This window comes from Stigmatopora nigra, chromosome 19, assembly GCF_051989575.1.
Source record: "Stigmatopora nigra isolate UIUO_SnigA chromosome 19, RoL_Snig_1.1, whole genome shotgun sequence".
Lineage (NCBI taxonomy): Eukaryota > Metazoa > Chordata > Actinopteri > Syngnathiformes > Syngnathidae > Stigmatopora > Stigmatopora nigra.
In genome coordinates, this window is record NC_135526.1 from 1,927,957 (window position 1) to 1,948,081 (window position 20,125).

General features: G+C 40.7%; 4 protein-coding genes across 4 annotated transcripts in view; 1 reads left to right on the plus strand and 3 right to left on the minus strand.

Annotated features, from left to right (window-relative positions):
- Positions 1 to 219: 219 nt before the first annotated feature.
- Positions 220 to 2,882, minus strand: ccdc15 (coiled-coil domain containing 15). The gene is made up of 10 exons (XM_077741333.1): positions 2,507 to 2,882; positions 2,265 to 2,402; positions 2,104 to 2,169; positions 1,858 to 1,968; positions 1,704 to 1,772; positions 1,196 to 1,279; positions 1,022 to 1,125; positions 752 to 949; positions 541 to 689; positions 220 to 473 (listed from the first exon to the last, which is right to left on the minus strand). Exons 1-10 carry the CDS (start codon positions 2,669 to 2,671, stop codon positions 424 to 426), a joined length of 1,134 nt encoding a protein of 377 aa, XP_077597459.1. The 5' UTR covers positions 2,672 to 2,882; the 3' UTR covers positions 220 to 423.
- Positions 2,883 to 2,996: 114 nt separating this feature from the next.
- Positions 2,997 to 4,616, minus strand: psmg1 (proteasome (prosome, macropain) assembly chaperone 1). The gene is made up of 7 exons (XM_077741334.1): positions 4,392 to 4,616; positions 4,077 to 4,180; positions 3,876 to 4,012; positions 3,744 to 3,806; positions 3,450 to 3,648; positions 3,257 to 3,387; positions 2,997 to 3,167 (listed from the first exon to the last, which is right to left on the minus strand). Exons 1-7 carry the CDS (start codon positions 4,514 to 4,516, stop codon positions 3,090 to 3,092), a joined length of 837 nt encoding a protein of 278 aa, XP_077597460.1. The 5' UTR covers positions 4,517 to 4,616; the 3' UTR covers positions 2,997 to 3,089.
- Positions 4,617 to 4,919: 303 nt separating this feature from the next.
- On the plus strand, positions 4,920 to 10,044 carry hpda (4-hydroxyphenylpyruvate dioxygenase a). Its single transcript, XM_077740655.1, has 14 exons — positions 4,920 to 5,064; positions 5,168 to 5,194; positions 5,318 to 5,380; positions 5,890 to 5,994; positions 6,136 to 6,178; positions 6,254 to 6,336; positions 7,355 to 7,444; positions 7,618 to 7,724; positions 7,828 to 7,905; positions 8,163 to 8,325; positions 8,418 to 8,489; positions 8,597 to 8,719; positions 8,792 to 8,908; positions 9,732 to 10,044. The coding sequence occupies exons 1-14, from the start codon at positions 5,062 to 5,064 to the stop codon at positions 9,843 to 9,845; spliced, it is 1,188 nt and encodes a 395-aa protein (XP_077596781.1). The 5' UTR covers positions 4,920 to 5,061; the 3' UTR covers positions 9,846 to 10,044.
- A 1,885-nt stretch (positions 10,045 to 11,929) lies between these two features.
- rnf43 (ring finger protein 43) overlaps positions 11,930 to 20,125 on the minus strand; it is a 44,436-nt gene continuing 36,240 nt past the window's right edge. The window contains exons 3-9 of the mRNA XM_077741216.1: positions 16,253 to 16,336; positions 16,025 to 16,159; positions 15,833 to 15,934; positions 15,572 to 15,742; positions 15,395 to 15,497; positions 13,872 to 15,308; positions 11,930 to 13,326 (exon numbers count right to left, since the gene is read on the minus strand). Coding sequence (XP_077597342.1) covers positions 13,301 to 13,326; positions 13,872 to 15,308; positions 15,395 to 15,497; positions 15,572 to 15,742; positions 15,833 to 15,934; positions 16,025 to 16,159; positions 16,253 to 16,336 — 2,058 coding nt within the window. The 3' untranslated portion in view covers positions 11,930 to 13,300. The remainder of the gene's footprint in view (positions 13,327 to 13,871; positions 15,309 to 15,394; positions 15,498 to 15,571; positions 15,743 to 15,832; positions 15,935 to 16,024; positions 16,160 to 16,252; positions 16,337 to 20,125) is intronic.

Below are 20,125 nucleotides of genomic sequence, written 5' to 3' on the forward strand. Positions count from 1 at the left end.
TTAAAGTATATTTTGAGCGCAGTTTTGAATTTTGTAATAACAAAGACTTGATTGGTGGAAGTTTACATTTGCACTTAAAGGCACAGTGTCCTGATTTGTTTAGGCAAATATTAAAGAGAAATTTGGGTCACTTAATTAATATTTTGGCTTAGATGTGGAAGGTTTTTTTTTTAATTACCAAATTATTAGCCCTGTATAGAATAAAAAAAACAGTCCTGGTTCTTGAGCTGAGATTTAATTTATTTTTAAAAACTGTCAACTGTGTTACACATTCCACTTCAAATGGATTAAATTTTGACTATTGCCAAACCCATTGAAATTTATAGGATGATGATAATCTTAAAATGCATGATTGGACGATAATGGCCTTTGGAGTCAATTGGATCTGCCTGTGATTATTGGTGGGGCAGTCTTTACCATCCTTTACTTCAAATCCAAGCTCGCGACGGCTGCTTGTAGTGCCTGAGCGTATGCTGCATGAAAAAAACACTCACCGTTAGCATTGCTAGCTCTTCTACACCACTTGCGGTCCGGTTGTACCTTTGGGATTGTTGTGAAAGACGCAGTTGTTGGCGCACGTGTCGGGGTGTGAATCCCAGAAGGAGGCGGCGCAATAGCACAGTGGCGGAAGGTCCAACTTCCTATTGGCCAAGCGGTCCCTCACTTGGGCTCTCAGAGCATCGATGTACCTGTTGGAAAAGGGACCAGATGTTTACACCGCCAACAAATATCCAATAAAAGGGTGAATTACCTGGTTGCCATTAGTCCTTTTTCATTTTCCCGTGTCTTCTTCTGCAGCAGGGCCGCTTTTTTCTCCTCCTCCAGCTTGAGGCGCTCCAGGACGAGCATCTCTCGATCCTCCAGAAGCTGGTGGACCCTGGAGCTCTGTTGACCGCCTTCCAGCTTTCGCTCTTCCACGAGGCGAGCTTTTTCTTTGTCCGCTTTAATCCTATGAGGTCAAGGGTCAAACACTATCAGCTTTAGAGCCAGGCAAATGGACCATGGTGCGGTCTATCGTTACCTGGCCGACTTTTTCAGGTGTGTCATCTCCTGCTTGTTGTCTTTGACGCGCTGCCGATCGGCGCTCATGAAGTGGCGGCGGCGCATCAGTACCTGAGACTGGCGCTGTAAAAAAAAAAGTGGTTATTTGGATAGGATTTCTTCCACAGGATAATTCACAATAAGTTATTGATACCTGTTTCTTCAACTCCTCCCCATCCTGCATAAGTCCAATTACTTTCCCGATTCTTGGATCAGACATCAACGCATCGCTTTCCTCCTGCACACACATTGCAAAAATTTTAATCTGAATAAAATGTTCACTTTTTTCTTTCTATTGATACAAGATTTTTTTAAGTACTTCAACACTTAGCTTATGAAATACAATGCTCTTTCAAGATAGTTCATAAAGCATGTAAATAAAAAAGTGCATAGTTAAAAAATAAAAATCTGAAGAAATTGTCTTAAACAGTACATTACTGTATCTTTGCCAGACTAGAATGGAGTTATTTAAAGAAAACATCAAGTTCAAAAGTTAAATTTAATGCTGTCATGTCTCCAAATAAGCAGAAGTAAAATGAATCACCTAGACTATATTTTGTCATCATGCCATTGTCATGACGTTAATCTTAATTCAATCAGGTTTAACATACAAATACTCAAACAATGTAGGGGTCTATAGTATGAGGTCCGGGTGTCCTAACCGAGAGTTGTTTGCTTTGGTCCAAATCGTCCCCGCCATTGACCCCGTGCGGGACGTCACATTCAGCCTTCTGTAAAAGACAGTGGACATTTTATACCTCACATGATCATTTTAAAAGGAAGTTTGGGAGGACAGTAGGGACACGCAACACTCACATGTTTGGTGAGTGAGATCTCCCAGTTGCCCGGCTCAGACGTCTCATCGGCAGACTGGCTGTTTTGGTACGCCGCTAATCTGAGTCGGACCTGCCTGGTGCTGTTGCTCCACTGCAAAAAAAAATGTAAAATATGAAGTTAATAAGTTAGCGTAAGAACAAAACTGATATTCTATGTATAGGGCATATACCCCAGGCCTATAATGAATAAATTAAAGTTCCCCTTCACAATAAGATCTTACTGTACCTCATTCACATTGGTATTCTCTGGCATATAGTAAAAGTTTTCTGGAATTCTCCTGCCAACACTGGCCTGCACAAAATTGTCCAAAAAAATCAGTTAGTGCTGTAAGGGTATCAACATCACATTTAGCTGTCAATGGGTGATTTAAAGTGACAGTCATTTACCACTGAACGGGATTCCAGAAGTCGTCTCTTGTTGATTGCAGCCACTCGATGGCGAACTTGTGATTGAAATCTTCGCAGTTTTTCTTCATTCTCTCTTTGAATCGCTGCTTGTAGCTCATCGGTGTAAGAAGCTAACTCCTGGGAGGTGAAAAATGAATTGGATCATATATACGTCCCATCATTCAGACCACATCATGTTGTTATAAACGGCTCTACTTGACAACAGGCAAACTGATACTCACACACGGATGCTCCTCGAATTCTTGGCCATCTTCCACCCATGCTTCCGAGGCAACGACAGCTTGATTCCTCGCCCCTAAGACCTTATTGGAAAGATGAACTTTCCCCCGATTAATAGGAATTTTCGCCTTGGTCTTTCTCGCTGTCATAGCTCGGTTGGCTAGCATGTCAATAACGCTCGCTCAACGATCTCGCAAGTTTTCTTTCTAGAAAACTGGTTTAGGGATGTGGACACCAATGGCTTAGAGTTGTGGAAACCAATAGTTTAAATTTGTGGAAATCGGATTAAGTTAAACGAGTATTTTTGTTGGTCACAGACGCAAACACTTGGGCTGAGTTCGCGTCAAAGACATTTGAGTCTTACTTGGTCGTCCTATTTCATTTGTCCAAAGGCCATTATGGCTCACTACTGCCCCCTACCGCGCCGGCGATGCAAACCCATGTTTCACTCATACTGCTCTACATTAAAAGGAAAAATAAGAAAATCCCACATCTTGACACGCCCCTTTATTAAAAACGATGACGTGACATACATATTTTAGCCAGGTTTGGTATTATTTATAAAATAGGAAAATATTTCAAATTTTAGATGTATAGATTACTCTGAGGGTCTCTGGTTCGGACAATCTTCCGGAGTGTGTCTGATGTTGGACATGGATCCAACTGAGTGGAGAAAGTTACATGAAGAGAAAATTAAAATCGTACAAAAATGATCTCCAAACAAAGTTTGTGCATGTTGATTAACAACTCACTGTTATGGACTTTCCAAGCTTGGCGAGCGCGGGTTTATAGGTCTCCATGGTAACAGAGTCGCCGCCAATGACATCACTGAAGCACTGGTAGACGACAGCGGGAATGCGGTGGACTTGGCAGTGGTTCAACACTGAAAAAAAAATTATAAAACAGTCAAAAATTGATTAAACTATATCATGCTAATGATAATACCTGCAGCTGGAAGTCCAGTGAGTATGTTGGGCTGCTCCAGGGCCGGGCATACTGTTGGACCACTGAATACGTTGCTGTGAAGCGAGCGTAGGAATGGCGTTGAGCTGCCGTATAGGTAGTCTGCGCTCTTGTAGTCGGCCAATGAGCAGTCTGACAGAACTATGACGTTCAGGCCTCTGTGCTGCAAGCTGTCCAAGACCTTACGGGATAGGTTTTAATGCAGTTGTCAGTTTTTTTGATTTTTAGAGAGCGTGCCAAAAGAATTGCACATACAGTGCAGTCTGTAGATGTTACCTTTTCTGTCCACTGGAATTGCTGATCTTCTGCAACATAGCATGTCAACTGGCAGATCATAACCTAGAGAAGGAATCACATGATATTATTTTTAACACTGAGGGACAAAGGTTTTGCTTGTTTGAAACTCACAGATGGGTCGTCTCTGCGTCGGAGGAAGACGCAACCCGATTCCTGCCCGCTTTTTGCTTGGCTCCTCTCATTCCACACCGACGCGCTCCCCACCATTTCCCATTTTTCCGAGGCGAGGACGTACACAGAAAGAAACCCTGGCAGAGGTGAAAGGTCAATTTTTTTTTAGCAAAAGTTTTCGATGTTTACGGGGAGGCTTACTGGATGCATTGTGTCCAACTGCGAGGATGAAGTTAGAGCAAGGCAGCTTCTCTCCGGATTTGAGCGCTTCACATACCTCGGGACCCCAATGGAGTTGAACCACCCTGATGAAAGGAATTGATTTAGGTTGACAAGGGAAAAAAGTAACAAAATGTAACAAAGGGCAGCGCAGTTGTAAACAGACCTATTTTTTAAATTATAGACATGTTAATTTATATGTGTGCACTTGTGTAATTGTCGCAATGTTTTCTGCTAAATCATAGTATGCGTTGATGATATCTCCATTCGCCGGTTAAGTTAGCAAGTCATGCTTACCTCTTTTCGTCAAGTTCTTTGCGGATCTGAGCGTCTTCTTCGTTCTCATCGAGCTCCTCTTCGTCGTCTTCTTCCTCCACCGCCCGGGAACAAACAGACAAAACTTCACCAAAAAAAGTGGCCATTCTGGAAGCCAGACTGTGAACAAATGACTTGATTTAGCTAACAAATGCGGGACCGGAAGTTCCGTTGTTTTCCTGCAAGGAGGAGAATTCAAAATAAAAGTTCAAAAAAAGTTTGGTGTATATATGTCTGATTGACAGGTGTCCAATTTTAAATGATCAGGCTACAGATTACTACTTACCATAATAAAGACAGTCCATTGCGGCCATCTTGGGTAGGGCTTTCCAACCAATGGGAACTAGATTTTAGAAAGTACATATTCCACAGCATTGTTATTTCTTAGTACTCCCAGTGGCATGACTTCAGTGCAGTATCGGTACCTATAGTAGCAGTATTTGTATCTGTGCAATACTAGTTAATGTCAGATTTGTGACGCCATGTATTTGAACTGTTTGTTGATGAAAAACAGGGACAGTAAGAGGAGGTGGACAGTGGACAGGTGGGTGTAGATACCCAATGACCAATCACAGTTGACCATCATTGCAGTACATAATAGCAGGAGAACCTAGATGATGTTTCTAGATGTCACTGAGGCTTCAATTGCACCATGGTGAGACTGTTGGCTAATATTATCAATCTCTTTATGGTTACCAAAACTAAACCATATGTAGATTGTAATTATTTCCTAATTGGTTTTTGCATTTCATTTTTAGACGAGCTACACCGATAAAGGGGAAAAGGTAAGCAGCAGAAACATGGGGTGTCTGAAGGGATGAAGTAATTCATTCACATGAAATTAAACGATAGATGTAAACTGCAGTTATTGGTAATACATGCTGTTATTATTATTATTATTTTTTAAGCATGAGAGAGGAAAATTTGTCCGGTTTCATCATATCACCTTCTGGGTCGGAAATGCCAAACAGGTCAGTATCCAAAATGCAAAAAAATATAATAAATAAAATGAAATTACTTACCTTTTTGTTCAAAACTCTGTAAAATTAATAAGTACTATGGATATATTATTAGGAAATATCACAATTGAGATAATACTGTGTCCATAATGGTTACTCCTTCATAACTAATGTTAAAAGTGTATATTATAGTATATTAAGAATGTTCAAGATATTCTTTTTGAATTCTTTCTGGATGGGTACTGGTTAATATGAAGTAAGAGTACTTTTCAAATAAGAAATCTGCTTATTTGGGGATAAATCATTCTCTAAACCTCATTGTGCAAGCAACCTTGCCACTGCAGTACTCACCTTTGACCTAGACCCTATATATTCTTTTATAAAAAACAAATCTAGCTAAGGAAAAAAAACGAATCTAAAACAAGAACAGAGTATAAATCATTTTGAAATAATAACAGAAACAAAATCGACAGTGAGTTGACCAATGCGACCTTTGTAAAGATATTTGTTCACGTACACAGGCGGCATCCTTTTACTGTGACAAGATGGGATTCGAACCTTTAGCTTACAAAGGCTTGGAGACCGGCAGCCGAGAACTTGTCTCGCATGTCGTCAAACAAGACAAGGTGCAGTGGACGGCGATAGTCGTCCAATCCTATTGGACGTCTATCGCTGTCATAAATGTTCATTTTAAACTATTACATTTGAATAATATTCATTAAGTGTACTAAGTCCTGCAGTTCATTTTACACTGTACCCCAAAACAGATCATATTTGCATTTGAATCTGCACTCAATCCTGGAAATAAAAGTAAGAATTTTGGTGATATCATGTAAAAAAGAATATGAATGCATCTTAAATATGATTGGTATTATGTTCTATCAGAAATAGGAGAGCACTTGATGAAACATGGCGATGGAGCCAAAGACATTGCGTTCCAAGTGGAGGACTGCGACTTCTTAATTAAGGTAAAAATATGTATTATGCTTTAACTAGTAAATAAAAGTCAATAAAATTATTTCCCCCATTTTTTTAACGTTCCTGTTAAACAACTTTAGGAGTAATGACAGTCTACATAGGTAGAAAACCTAAAATATGTTCTTATTTGTTCACTTTGTTTTAAATTTAATATATATATATATATTGTCAAATGTAATGAAAGAAAAAAATATACGCTTTGAAATGCTCAAATTGCACAAGAGTTCATGCAGGGATGTAGATACAGAATTACGTACCATGTTTACTTTGACTTCATGTAAATATTGTGTCCAGTCCAGTGAGGTCAGTAACCATAAGGAGGCCCCTTTTAAAAGGTACAAAACCTCACTTTTATATTGTAAAACAAACTTTCCTAACGACTTTTTTTGTCAGTATTTCAATGTGACAAGATCCTGCATGTCTCATTTTAATTAAAGTATTTTTGCCAGGCGGATTCATCATGAAATAGACTTAACCTGAGAACTTTGACTTGATTGAACTGGTTACTTAAGTAAAGGTCAAAGCAGAATTTTGCGCAAAAAATATTTAAAAAATAATACATTAGTACTACAATTCTAACAACACAGTTTAGCAACATTAAATCTACTTTTAATAGCCATCCATGCATGAATCATGATATTTTTTAAAACTGTTATAAGGCACTAATTTAACTAATTGGTTGCCATTGACGACCAAAACTTTCAATCCTACTACTAAATAGTATTATAGCAAAAAATATATATATTGCTGTGTTTCACGAGATTGTAACCCATACATTTAAATGTATACCCTGTAATCTTGCTTAATAGTGTATTAATTTTTAAAAAATGCATTGATCATTGAAACACAAATACAATTATGTATAATCAATGAAGTACTTACCATCACAAGGTTCACCAGGGTGCTGGAGCCAAGCCAATAACAGTTTTTTTTTTGTAGCACTGGAGGGCGCCAAGGGGAGTGCAGAAAATGTTAAAGGGATTAATATGGCACGCTTTGCTTTGTTAGATGGCCAAGCAGCGAGGAGCCGTCATCCTGAAGGACCCTTGGGTAGAAGAAGATGTACATGGGAAGGTCAAGTATGCTGTAGTGCAGACGGTGGGTACACTTATACACATGCATTGTAAAAAAGTACTACTGGACTCTTGCTTTTCTTTAGAAATATTTCCCTACTTTTACAGCACTAGAATCTATTAATTCCCTAAAAATAGTGGAATTCAACAAGTCCAGAATTTAAACGTGAGTGAATAATTCCCAAATCCTGTCTGCAGTACGGCGATACCACGCATACCCTGATCGAGTACCTGGGTCCCTACAAAGGTCTTTTCTTACCTGGTTACCAAGAACCTCTCTTTAAAGATCCTCTCACGGCCAAACTGTGAGTCTGCTTAAGATGACATAGAAGCATGATATATGTTAGATTGTGTCACATGTGAAACTAATCCCTTGCTCTTTCTCTCTCCCTGCATTTTCTGCCAAAGTCCACAAGCCGGTTTGAGATTTATCGATCACGTAGTGGGAAACCAGCCAGATGAGCAAATGGTGCCAATCTCAGACTGGTAAGCCTCGTGCTTGACGGCACGTCCACGGGGGTGTTGTCTGTCCAAAGGCCGTTTATGTAAATATCCGTTCTGCTTCGGGTTGGGAGTTCAATGTACATCAGACTTCAAGGGGTGAAATGAATTGGACATATATCACTGTCTGATAAATACTGGGAAAAAACAGTTATTACTACCATTGTATTAATTTGCCGTCTATCGATATCAATGGCGCTGAAACTTTAAGCCGATTTAAAACAAAACATATTTGTCTTCAGGTATCAGAAGTGCTTGATGTTCCACCGCTTCTGGTCCATAGACGACAAGCAAATCCACACACAATACAGCGCACTCAGATCCATTGTGGTGACCAACTATGAAGAAACCATTAAGATGCCCATCAATGAACCCGCTATAGGGAAAAAGAAGTCCCAAATACAGGTGGAGTACAAAACAAAAGCAAAACTAGTCTACTCCTACAACAATATAAGTGTACTACGACCCCCCTCCACCCTTTTTACTTCATATTCCAGGAATACGTGGACTACAACGGCGGAGCTGGTGTTCAGCACATCGCCCTGAACACGTCAAACATCATTCAATCCGTGAGTGTTTCATCATCGAGAAAATTCCAGTTTTCTTGACACGCCTCCACTTCCCAAAAAAGACAGGTTAAAACCTGCTTTTGCCTATTTTGTATCTCCACCAAAAGATTGTGAACCTGCGCGCCCGAGGGATGGACTTCCTCTCAACACCTGACACCTACTATGATAGCCTAAGGGCCAAACTCAAAAGCGCCAAGATCAAAGTGAAGGAAGACCTCAACCGTTTGCAGGTGAGGAGATGCTCATATTAATACTTTTAAACAAAACGTCAAATTATCAAACCATATTCCCACCCTTCCAAGGAATTGAAAATCTTAGTGGACTTTGATGACAAAGGCTACCTCCTCCAAATCTTCACCAAACCTGTGCAAGATAGACCTACTCTCTTCTTAGAAGTCATCCAGAGAAACAACCACTTTGTAAGTAGACTTCAAAACTACTCATGTATTTACCTAAAAAAATACAAATCTAATAAGTAATCATAGTTGGATTTACAAACTCTAAAACCCTACAGAAAAATGACCACTACTACTATGATGACTACCACCACCATCACTAATATTACTACTATTACTATGACTACTATGGTGACTACCACAACTACTACTATGATTACTACTACGACTACTACAATCACTAATATTATTACTACTACCATTACTACCACCACTACTACCACTACTACCACTACTACCACTACTACCACTACTACCACTAATACCACTAATACCACTACTACCACTACTACCACTACTACCACTACTACCACTACTACCACTACTATCACCACTACTACTACTACCACATGTACTCGTATTCATTTAATTTTCCAGTCCACTTATCCCCACAATACTTAATTTTTGCTGTCCAATTAATTCCTTCCAGAAAATTATAGATGAAATACTAATAAATCTGTTTTCACTCTCGGTGGTCCCCCCTCTCACCCAAAGATAAACCGCGGTCGAAGTACCCAAATAAGGCAGTTTCCCCCCCGAACACCTGTAGCTTTGAAGCTTCACAACGCCATTAAACTAAAGTGAGCAGGCCGCACACCTGTTTACGACTCCCACCCAAAGCGAGAGCGCTTTGACACGACGCCACTTGTTAAAAGTTCAGTAAATCAAACGCCTGTAGATTAAAAGGCTTCCCACGTCGGTTTGGAACCCGGGCTTGGGTTGCAACCGGAGGAGAATCCTCTCCATCCATCCGAGTGATGTCCATTTCATGTGCATGTGTCTCCAGGGCTTTGGGGCAGGTAACTTCAAGTCCCTCTTTGAGGCCATTGAGAAGGACCAAGACGCCAGAGGCAACCTGACTGTGCTGACCCCCCAGGGACAATCCCAGGCTTTCTACTGATCACATCACAAGTGTTTGGAGTGACTCTTTAGTTCGCAAAATATTCACGGAATTACACGTGAAAGGAATAGTTTGATGCACACGTCTTGTGATGTTGTGCATTCCACATTTATCTCTCGGGTAATCTGTCATTTACAAAATGTGTAAATGACTTCTCTATGTCAACCATCAATAAAAAGAATGACTGCTTCAATTGAAATATACGATTGTGACTGTTCCCTGCATATATATACATGTATATACATATATGTATATATATATAAATATATATACATACATATAAACACATACATACATACATACATATATACATACATATACATACATACATACATATATACATACATATACATACATACATACATATATACATACATATACATACATACATACACATACATACATACATGTATACATATATACATACACATACATACATACATGTATACATATATACATACACATACATACATACATGTATACATATATACATATACATACATACATATACACATACACACATGTATACACATACATACATACACATACATGTATACATACATACATACATACATAGATACACACATTTACCACCATTCACAATTACAAAAATCATAATGTAAATGTAAGTACATTTTACATGAATGAAAAAAATACAAGATAAATATACCATTAGCATTGCATTTTTTCCCCATAGTATATCTACTCTATATATGGGTTTTTTTTTAAATTAGACGTCAGGAAAGGGCTGGGTTGCGTTCAAAAGTTTTTAAATACTTACCCATTTAATTGGCTAAAAAAAGTGTTTCCTATATTTTGGCTGTGTAGAGGGGCAGGAAATACAAGCCTAAATTGTATTTCAAAATAATTTATTTGCATATAATTGGAATGAAGGAATGACAGGTTGATACATTTGTGATGGCACTGGTTAGCTTCCATACAGAAGAAAAAAAAAATTGGCCTATGCAGAAACCACCCTTTCAAACCAGGACAAAATGGATAAATATATTAGTAAATAAATATATTAGTGACATGTCACTATGTTGAAATGTTCTATTATATATTTATATATATAAAATACAACACTATTTGTTTTGTTGTACTCTTTTGTACACAAGTATCTAAAGTATTCGGACAGATCCCTTGGTGTTTTGGAGAGATTTTTTGTTGCACTTTTATGAGAAGAAGGCATTTTAAGGCTATTTTTTTTTTGCAAAACATGCACAAACAAATATTCAAAATCATCGATATGCAAAATGCTTTTATTTGTGTGCTTTGCTTATTGGGCTTATTTCAAACACTATTTTATTCTATTTTTTAACTGAATTTTGTGTACAAATGCTTCACCCAAAGTGCTGCTTTCAATTCAGTCACGGCCATCGACAAAAAAACAAAACAAAATACCCCGATTCTTAACATATCGCTTCGGTTGACTACGATTGATAAACTCACTACGTTTATCTTCGACGCCAATGGCGATGAAAGAGTTAAAAGTAATCTAAAATGATGAAACAAGGTTGGTATGGAAAGAAAAGGAGATGTTTCTACAAAGGCACCGTTTTCAAGATTTTCACTCCGTGCTTGGCTGCATCACGCGAAAAAAAAAAAAACATTTACAATGTGGCTTGCGAACGTACGTATAAGGCACATGTGAGGATTGAGTAAGTGCTACAAGTTACATTGCAATGCCCGGGGAAAGGGGGGAAAGTGGGAGGGGCTTGAACAAATGGCACTAAATAAAGTGTATCGGCAGTTGGACTGCACTTTATCAAAGTTAAAGTTAAAAATAAGGAAGGCCAGTCGGGACACAAAAAAACATGCCCGGACTGCAAATTTTGGCAAAATTTGGCTGGTGGTAAAAAGTTCACGTGGATGTGCAAAGGTCAAGTGTTGAGTGTTTAAAAAAGGGGGCGGAGCAAGTTGAAAATATTCGAGGTCGCGGAAAATTTCATTATTTTCAGTGAGGCCTGATTTTTGTTTGTTTATTTTATAAATTCGTTTTTTCATAGTTTAGTTTTGGCCTGCGAGTAATCAAGTGCGCTTTTGGGTTGTTTTTGTTTATTGTGTTGTTACTTAGTAAGTTATTTGAAAAATTATGTTAAAAGATGCTAATTTAACCAGTTTTTCGCCATGTTACAATTGTTTCGTCTTAGTTTCTGACCGAATATACTTCTTATACTCGAGTTTGACTTAAATACTGTGTTTTCTTTATCTGGGATGACTTAATAGTCTAAAAAATGATGGTTAAATGCCAATGTATGGCATTGTTTTGGCACGTGGGAGTTAAGGCAAGTATTTCACTCGTATGAAATTATTCATAAAGGCACTAGATTATTTTTAACAGTTTTTGAGTCGTTTTGGTTGTTGGGAAGATGACCCAAATTGTGAGCTGAGCACAAAAGATGGGGAAAAAAAGGTCATACCTGTGAAGCAAAGTGCCAATGAGGCAACACAATTCAGTCATAGGCCTGGGCGATAAATTTAAATTGTTATAATTTTTGCCAAAGAAAATTTAGCAATAGATTCCACTTTAGGGGGCTAAGAGCACAAAAAAAGATATTTAAGGCAGAATTTTTTACCTTGCATTTGACAATTATTATTTCTTTTTAACCGTTTGTCACGTTTTTGCACTTTTGTGCATAGAAAAATACATAAATCAAACTTATGGGTGATATAATTTAAGGCCATATCGCCCAGTCCTATATCAGTCATTTTAAAAAATAAAAGATTGTACAAAAAACAAAAAAAAACAAGAAAAAAAACGGAAAGGAGCTGCCATTATTAAGGTAAAACAAGGCCCACAGAAGGCTCAGCAACCTCAGTGAAGTGTCACCCAAACAAGCTTTTCCTACGTTAGACGAGCAACGTGACACTTTTTAGCTTTTGGAAGCTACTTGGATGTGATGGAAAACAAAACAAAAAAACAACAAAAAAAGAAGAAAAACTACAGCAGTACCTTGAAAGAAAACCCTGTGTGTGTGAGGCAAGACAATATCTGAGCTGAGGTAGGCTTAGAGAGAGATGTTTCAGAGATAAAGAAGACCAAAGATCAGGCAAATGAACCAAGGTACCGCGGCGAGCAAAAAAAGACGCTCCAGAAACAGAACAAACGGAGGGGGAAGTCCCACTTCATGAGGGTCCACAACCAGACCGTAAAGGACCATTTGCCTGCCGTGTTTTGGACATCAACTCCAAGATTGTCAAGTAAAAAGCATTTGGAACGCCTGCATGTTGGCTTTTGTTTTTCTTTTCTTCTGGGGGATTTGAGCCAGAATGGTGGACGTGATATTAACGGTCCATTCTGGAAAAAAAAGGGTTTTTGCTAATGTAAAAATCCTCAATGTTGGTAAAGCAGAGTGACTTTGCGGCAGAAGTCGAGAGCAACAAAGAGGGTCATTCATTGTGGCTCCTGTGTAGCAGCGTCATTTTTTTTTTTTTTTAGGGGAAATGGGGGCTCACACACCGGATTCTTCTTCAGATCCTGTGAAAAAATCAATTAAGTTAATAATAGAAAAAGACAAGTCCATCAACAGGTTACATTTCTATATCTTGTGGTGAGAATATTGGCTCTATATAGTAAGTATATAAGTAAATAAGTATATTTTACAAATAAGGATGGTAATAAAATTGAGAATATTTAGAGTATTTTGTAAAGACAATGCTATGTTAAGTAAAAATGAAAAATACGGATTAAAATGACTAATAAAAAAGAATTACTTTAAAAATGAATGTCATACTTACTTTCCTTAAAAAGTGGTAATAAAATGGAGAATCTTAGAGTACTTTGTAAAGACAATGCAATGTTAATTAAAAATGTAACTAAGGAAAAAATGAAAAAATATGGTTTAAAATGACTAATAAATAATGTTATACTTACTGTATGTGTTCGAAAATGCATAAAAATGAAATAAAAAATGGAATATTACAAATAGCTCGGATGCCTGTCTTAGGCCTAAAGAAAAGGTAATTATATAGTGGGCTGAAAAACTAAATAAAATAAAATAAAAAGACAAAGTCAAGACCCACCCTGATTGTGGTATATTTTAGGGCAGTATAAACAAATATCCGCGTTGCGGTCTGCGGCCAGCCCGCGCTGGAACCGGCACGGAGGCCTCTCCATAGAGGTCCTAGTCCCAAGGAGCTGAGGCTCCGAGTGGGCCTCCTGCACCCGCTTCTGCCACACCAGATGGGCGCCGGCACAGCAGGGCCAATCGTCTATACTTCCCGAATCCAGGATCAAGGGTACGGGCAGGATACCCGGGTGCAGTTCGGGCGGGGAGCAGCAAAAGCCCGAGCTCTGGCTGAAGTGGACGCGGACGCTCCGATCGTCCTGAAGGTCCAAGCTCTGGTGAAAGCGGACCGAGGGAGGGTCTCGCGCGCCGGGAGTGCGTCCCTGGTGGCAGCAGTGGGTTTGGATGTGTAAGGGGATGGAAGACACCAGGATGGACGGTCCCGGAGACTTGCCGGGGTCCTGATCCCGAGTATCCGTCCCTGGTTTGGCCAGGTGGGAACACTCGCTTTTTTTGCACTGACACTGAGAGGGTGGGTCGGATAATTTATCCGACGGCGGGGGTGGAGGCGCCGGTTCCGGGGAGACGGGGGCCTGATCCTCGTCGGAACCTCGGGCGCGGTCCCCGTCCTCGTAGTGGTGGTGTCTGTGGCGGTGGTAGTGGATGTGGCTGAACACAGTTTGAGGCGGATCCTCGGGGCAAGCCGCTTTGTTCACTACGGAATCCAGAGACCTGGGCCGGGTCTGGGCTTCCGCCTGGGCCGAGGAACCCGGCCCGTAATACACCAAGGGGTCGTAGTCGCTACTCAGCGAGCTGCGGAAAGTGGACCAGCTTCCGTAGACTCCCTGCAGGGACACGTCGGTGCAGTTCAGCACCGAGTCGCTGGAGGAGCCGTGGCACGGCCCCGAGCTGGAGTCGCTAGCCGGCCCGTCGGCCAGGTAGCCGCTGCGGTCCGTGAGGTAGCTGGCGCCGGAGCAGCTCCCCTCGTCCAGCCGGCCGTGGAACGCCATCCCGCGTAGTGGCGGGCCTGCGACGGCCGCCGAGGGTACGTAGTGCGCCCTGGGAGCCGAGGCGCTGCGCTGGGCCGGGCAGGACGAGCGGTAGTTGTGGCAGGACCGGCGCGGCGCGTAGTGGTGAGAAGAAGTCCTGCAGTGTCCGCCCGCCCTGTGGGTTCTCCGGTGGCCGTCGGAGGGGAGGTGGTAGCCGCAGGAGACGCCCAGGGGCCGGCTGGTCAGCAAATGTAACGTCTGGCCGTCCACGGGGGAGGAGCTATTGTAGTGGCCCACCGAGGGGTACGAGCCCGAGGGGACGCGGGGATAGTGCAGCCTCATGGAGAAGGGGATGTCGTGCTGGGGGAACGGGCGGTTCCGCGGACTGCCGTAAGACGGAGGCTCCAGGAAACGTTGTTCCGCGCTGGATTGGATTCTACTCCTCTGGCTGTGGCGTTCCACTCCTGCGGGATTGCAAAGACATGGTCAACAACACGTGAAGAAACAACAATAAATCATCGGCGTCTATGTCCGCCCGCCTTATACTCACCCATGATATTGTGCATGCACAGAGGACAGGTGCGGTGCTTCAGCAGCCACGGATCGACGCAATCTTTATGAAACTCGTGAGCGCAGGAGATGATCCTCAGATGCTTGAGAAGAAGAAGAAAAAAAATGTCACATGTATTGACGTAGAAGATACATCTTGGGGATGGATTCCTCTTACCTGGCCATCCTGAAACTCCTCTAAGCAGATGGCACACACCGGAGTGGAGTTGGAACTGCTGGCTGAACCCCAAGCCCCACGGGGGCGCTGTGAACCTGAACAACCCTGAGAGATGTAGGTTTTGGTCTCTAATCGACTGATAGCCCGCATGGTCTGTTGATGCACCGAGTCCTGTAATAAAATAACGAGAAAATGACACCAGGCGTAAAGTAGTGCTGGGCGATTTGACGAGATACGTCGAGATGATTGGTGGATTCTTACCCAGGTTCGATTGGTCTTGCACTTGTAGCGGAAAGCAAAGATGAGGATGATGGTCAAGATGGCCAAGACAATGGTGAGTAGGATCCCTACGTCGTAATGTGGCTGATAAGAGATTGCAAATATTGATGATGGTGAGATTCCCAGACGACTTTGGTGCAGCTGCATTCGCTTTTTTTGGGAGTCAGGGCTTACCCATCTGGGCTGTTCCACCAAAATCTTGATACTAACTTCGGCCTCTTCATTCTTGTTGACCAGAGCCATCAACTCCTCCGCATCCTCGGCCTCCACCAACACCACCGGGCGGGGAAGATAGTCGGTTTCTCGGAGCTGTGTAACAAAACAAAACATTCAGGAATTCCACTCTGCTAATCATTTTTGTTTTGACATTCATTCGAGGCCCGCCGGCGCCTTCGCACTCACCTCGGCGGCGGCGATGACATCATCACTGACATCGAAAATAACCGCCTCGGCGCCCTTGTCCAATGCCATGTGAGCCATGTGAGCCTTTAAGAGAAAAAATAAAGTTTTAAGTCTCGTTATGTATTAAGAGGAATCTGTATTCCAAATCAGTATTTGGGTTTATGACATATAGAGAAGTATTTCATCACTATCATTCAAATATTCTCAGATTGCTCAGGTACTTAGAAATAAACTAATAGCACGGCATCATCACTAGGCGGCAGTCATGAGTGCCTCACAATATGAATATGTGGGATAAATGTGCCATATATAGTCCCAATTTGTTGCATGATTCAAAACTTTCTCATCATGAGATTGTTAGATTTTCAATTAAAATACATTTGAAATGATATTATTTTAAAAAAAAACCCATCTAATTCTGCTCTCCAAATAAAAGTTGGAGTTTTTTTTCCCCTCATAGTATTTTTTACTCATTCCCCATTGAACAAAATTAATGTAAACAAAGTGCAAAACATGTTATCAATAAATCCACTATATTTAGATATTACTACATTCCAGTATTTGACATAGCTTTAATACTGATTAAATATACACTTTTTGATCATTGTACTTGTGTACTTGCAGTTTTTTACCAAATAGTGGAATGCGAGTCCATTTTAGCAAGGATTAGTCTCTCATTTCTCGACATGTTTAAAAACATGACATGTCTATTTAGGCGAGGAATTTCAATCAAAAAAACGCTTTCTTCTACTTTAACCATATAAAGTAACTTAGGAGTCCTCCATTAGAAATGTGAAGTACAAAAAAACATGGTTGATCGCCCACTAAAAAAAATCAATCAAACAAAACCTGGCAGTTAATGAAGCAATCACAAGAGTTTGAGTGAGAGAAAAAAAAAAAGCATCAGTGGCTTGACCCATTTCACAAGTTAATGAAAAACCGAGTTTGTGGAGCCACGGTGTTGAACTGGGAACATTTTTTAACACTTCAAAAAGGGAAAGTTAATACATGACAAGCGAGGAACAAACGCTTCCTTTGTGTACATGCCATCCATGTCACAATCAATGCTAGCCAGCCAGCCAGCCCTCTTCTACTCTCAAACATAAAACACATTTGGACACATTATGACATCAATTGCGTGGACTAACAATTTTATTATTTTATGATGAGATAAAATCTCTTTGTTCAATCAGCGCACAAATTGAAGGACAAGCAAAGAATGCCAGCCTCCCACTTTAAATGAATTGGACATGCATAATGTGGCTTTTACTTGATAGGAAATGCAATGTGAATAGTCACAATAAATGGCATTGAATTAGTTTAAAATGCATTATTTAGATTTTTCTAAACCAAAAATTACCCACAAATTGTGTATAAAATGATTTGTGATTTTGTCATTTAACTAAAACAGCTTAAACAAGGTTTTGGGAACATAATCATTGATTTTTGAACACAGGTGTCAAAGTGGCGGCCCGGGGGCCAAATCTGGGCCGGCGCATCATTTTGTGTGGCCCGGGAAAGTCAATTATGAGTGCTGACTTTCTGTATTAGGATTAAAATGAAGAGTATAGATGTATATTAAATGTCCTGATTTTCCCTCTTTTAAATCAATACATGTCATTTTTAAATCAATTTTGTTTTTAGTTCAAAAACGATAAAATCTCAAATTAATTTCGTATACACCAATTTTTTTTCCCAGATTTGACCGCAATAACTCTTTGAAGATGTATATTTCCCCATCTTTTTTTACCTGTCTAGTTAGTCTATTCCAGTGTTTTTCCCCTCAATGGCTGCTGCCTTGTAAGAAGTTAAATATAATCCCTATAATCATGTAATCAGATCCCTTAAGCGACTTCCGGCCGTGTCACTCAGCGGAGACATATGGGAGTGTGTTTGTGACCTCTGTCTAATACTGACAGGCAGTAAGGCCACAGGCATGTGTTATGATATGCCCTCAAACTAGCCACAGTTGCTCTCAACTGTACCAAGCAATTTGAAACATTTCAGTCTGTGCGCGTGTTGGACCGCAGAGAGAAAAAATGGGAGATTAAATGAGAACTTCTGAACCCCCGCTAGAAAACGGACAGCCATGCGGATTGACGTCGCACACCCCAGGGACCAATTCCTTTGGATATTATTACACAAATTGTTGAATATTCAAACATTTTGACGATTTTAGCTTTGTGCAGACTAATAGTAAGTGATAGTAAGAAAAGTACACGATAGAAAAAGTACGTGTAGGCAGTGGTTTGCAGCAGGAGTGCATCCTGAGCTTTGCCACCTCCTGCTGAGCTGTTTCTGTCAGTATTATGGAGAACTTTAACGGTAAATATGCTCACTTAATAGTCTCGATTGTTGTACGACGTTAGCCTCTTATCGTAAACGCAAAAATGTTTATCGATCCGACTTAAGAGTGCACTTCCTTCCGTGGTAAGGATTACAAATGGAAGCGAAACACACTTGATTGAACCGAGTGGAGATATCTGTGTAAGTGACAAGTCCATGTGCGACGTGAGAGAACAGCGTGTCTCTTTGGCACTGAGCAACACGCCAACTCTCCTGGAAGTTTGATGACCTTGTGTTTACGCAGTGTATCTGCTGTCCCCTGCAGCTGTTTAGTCTTCTCACCAGGAGACAACACAGGAAGTTATTGTATGCCCATTCAAAACAATAGTGGATTGTACTTGCCGTTTTTCCCCCAAGTAAGCTATTTTAACTTTTATATTCTATCAAACAAAATTTTCTTGCATATCGACCTCATCCCAGTATAATCCGCACCCTTAAAATGGTCTTTAAATCGTTGAATTTTGCAATTTCTCTCGTATAAGCCGCCCCCTGGTTGACAATTTTGAATTCTATATTCATGGTTTTATTAGGGAGTACAAATATGTTACTATGAAGGAAAAATCTTACGAAAATGATGGTATTTCTGAGATATTGTATGAATTGAAAGGAGTATGGATACGTATGCTGGATTGTACATTCCGAAAGGGTGTTGCCTGCAAAAAGGGAGGTCACGTGATCGGTACAACTAGGAATTGTGTCTACTTTGTCATCCCTAGGTAAGATACTGTTTATTTTTTTTTGCATTTCATTCAAAGACGTCAAAATTAATTTAATTTAGCAGGTATATCTATTTATATTTTCCCTATATTGAAATAAATGACTGTATTGGCCATATTGTCTTTCGTTATGGCGTTTCATGCATGTCAGGTTACAAAAACGGCCTGTATGCGAGAAAATACAGTCGGTCACGCTTCTCAATGCGAGTATCTCCACATCATTTAGCGCACGGGCAAATTATACGGTGGAATTCTACGTGTGGCGCGATGGAGTGAGAGTGAAGGAGGGGGAGAAAAAAAAAGGAGAATGGGAAGAGTGAGGCGTGCATGCTATGGTGCTGCAGTTGCATTAAAGTATCTAATGACAGAGTAGAACGCTGCCGAGGCCGACTCTCCCTGCCCTGTCATTTCTCCGGAGCGGCTCGGCACATGGGAAGCATTACTGTGGCCCAGGGACACGCCGCTTTGCTAAATGAGGAGCAGACAGGGAGGGGTGTGGGCGGCTGGTGATGATAGCAGGGTTAAATGGCATTGAAAACAGGTGCAGTCTGCATTTATGTTGTGGACATTGTGTTTGACAAGGCATCTACTTTAATGTAAAGAATGTCACCCACAAGGGCTCCTGCAATGGAACAGAAATAGGAAATCACTTTTGGGTCGACACATTTGGAGCTCCCTCTACAGTTGAAAGTAACGAAAAGCCATGGGTGACATCACTGGACTGGTCAGTGGTCTGCATATACTACAGTAATCCCTCGATTATCACGGATTCACTACTTTGCGATGTTTTCCGCTATTAATTATTATTACT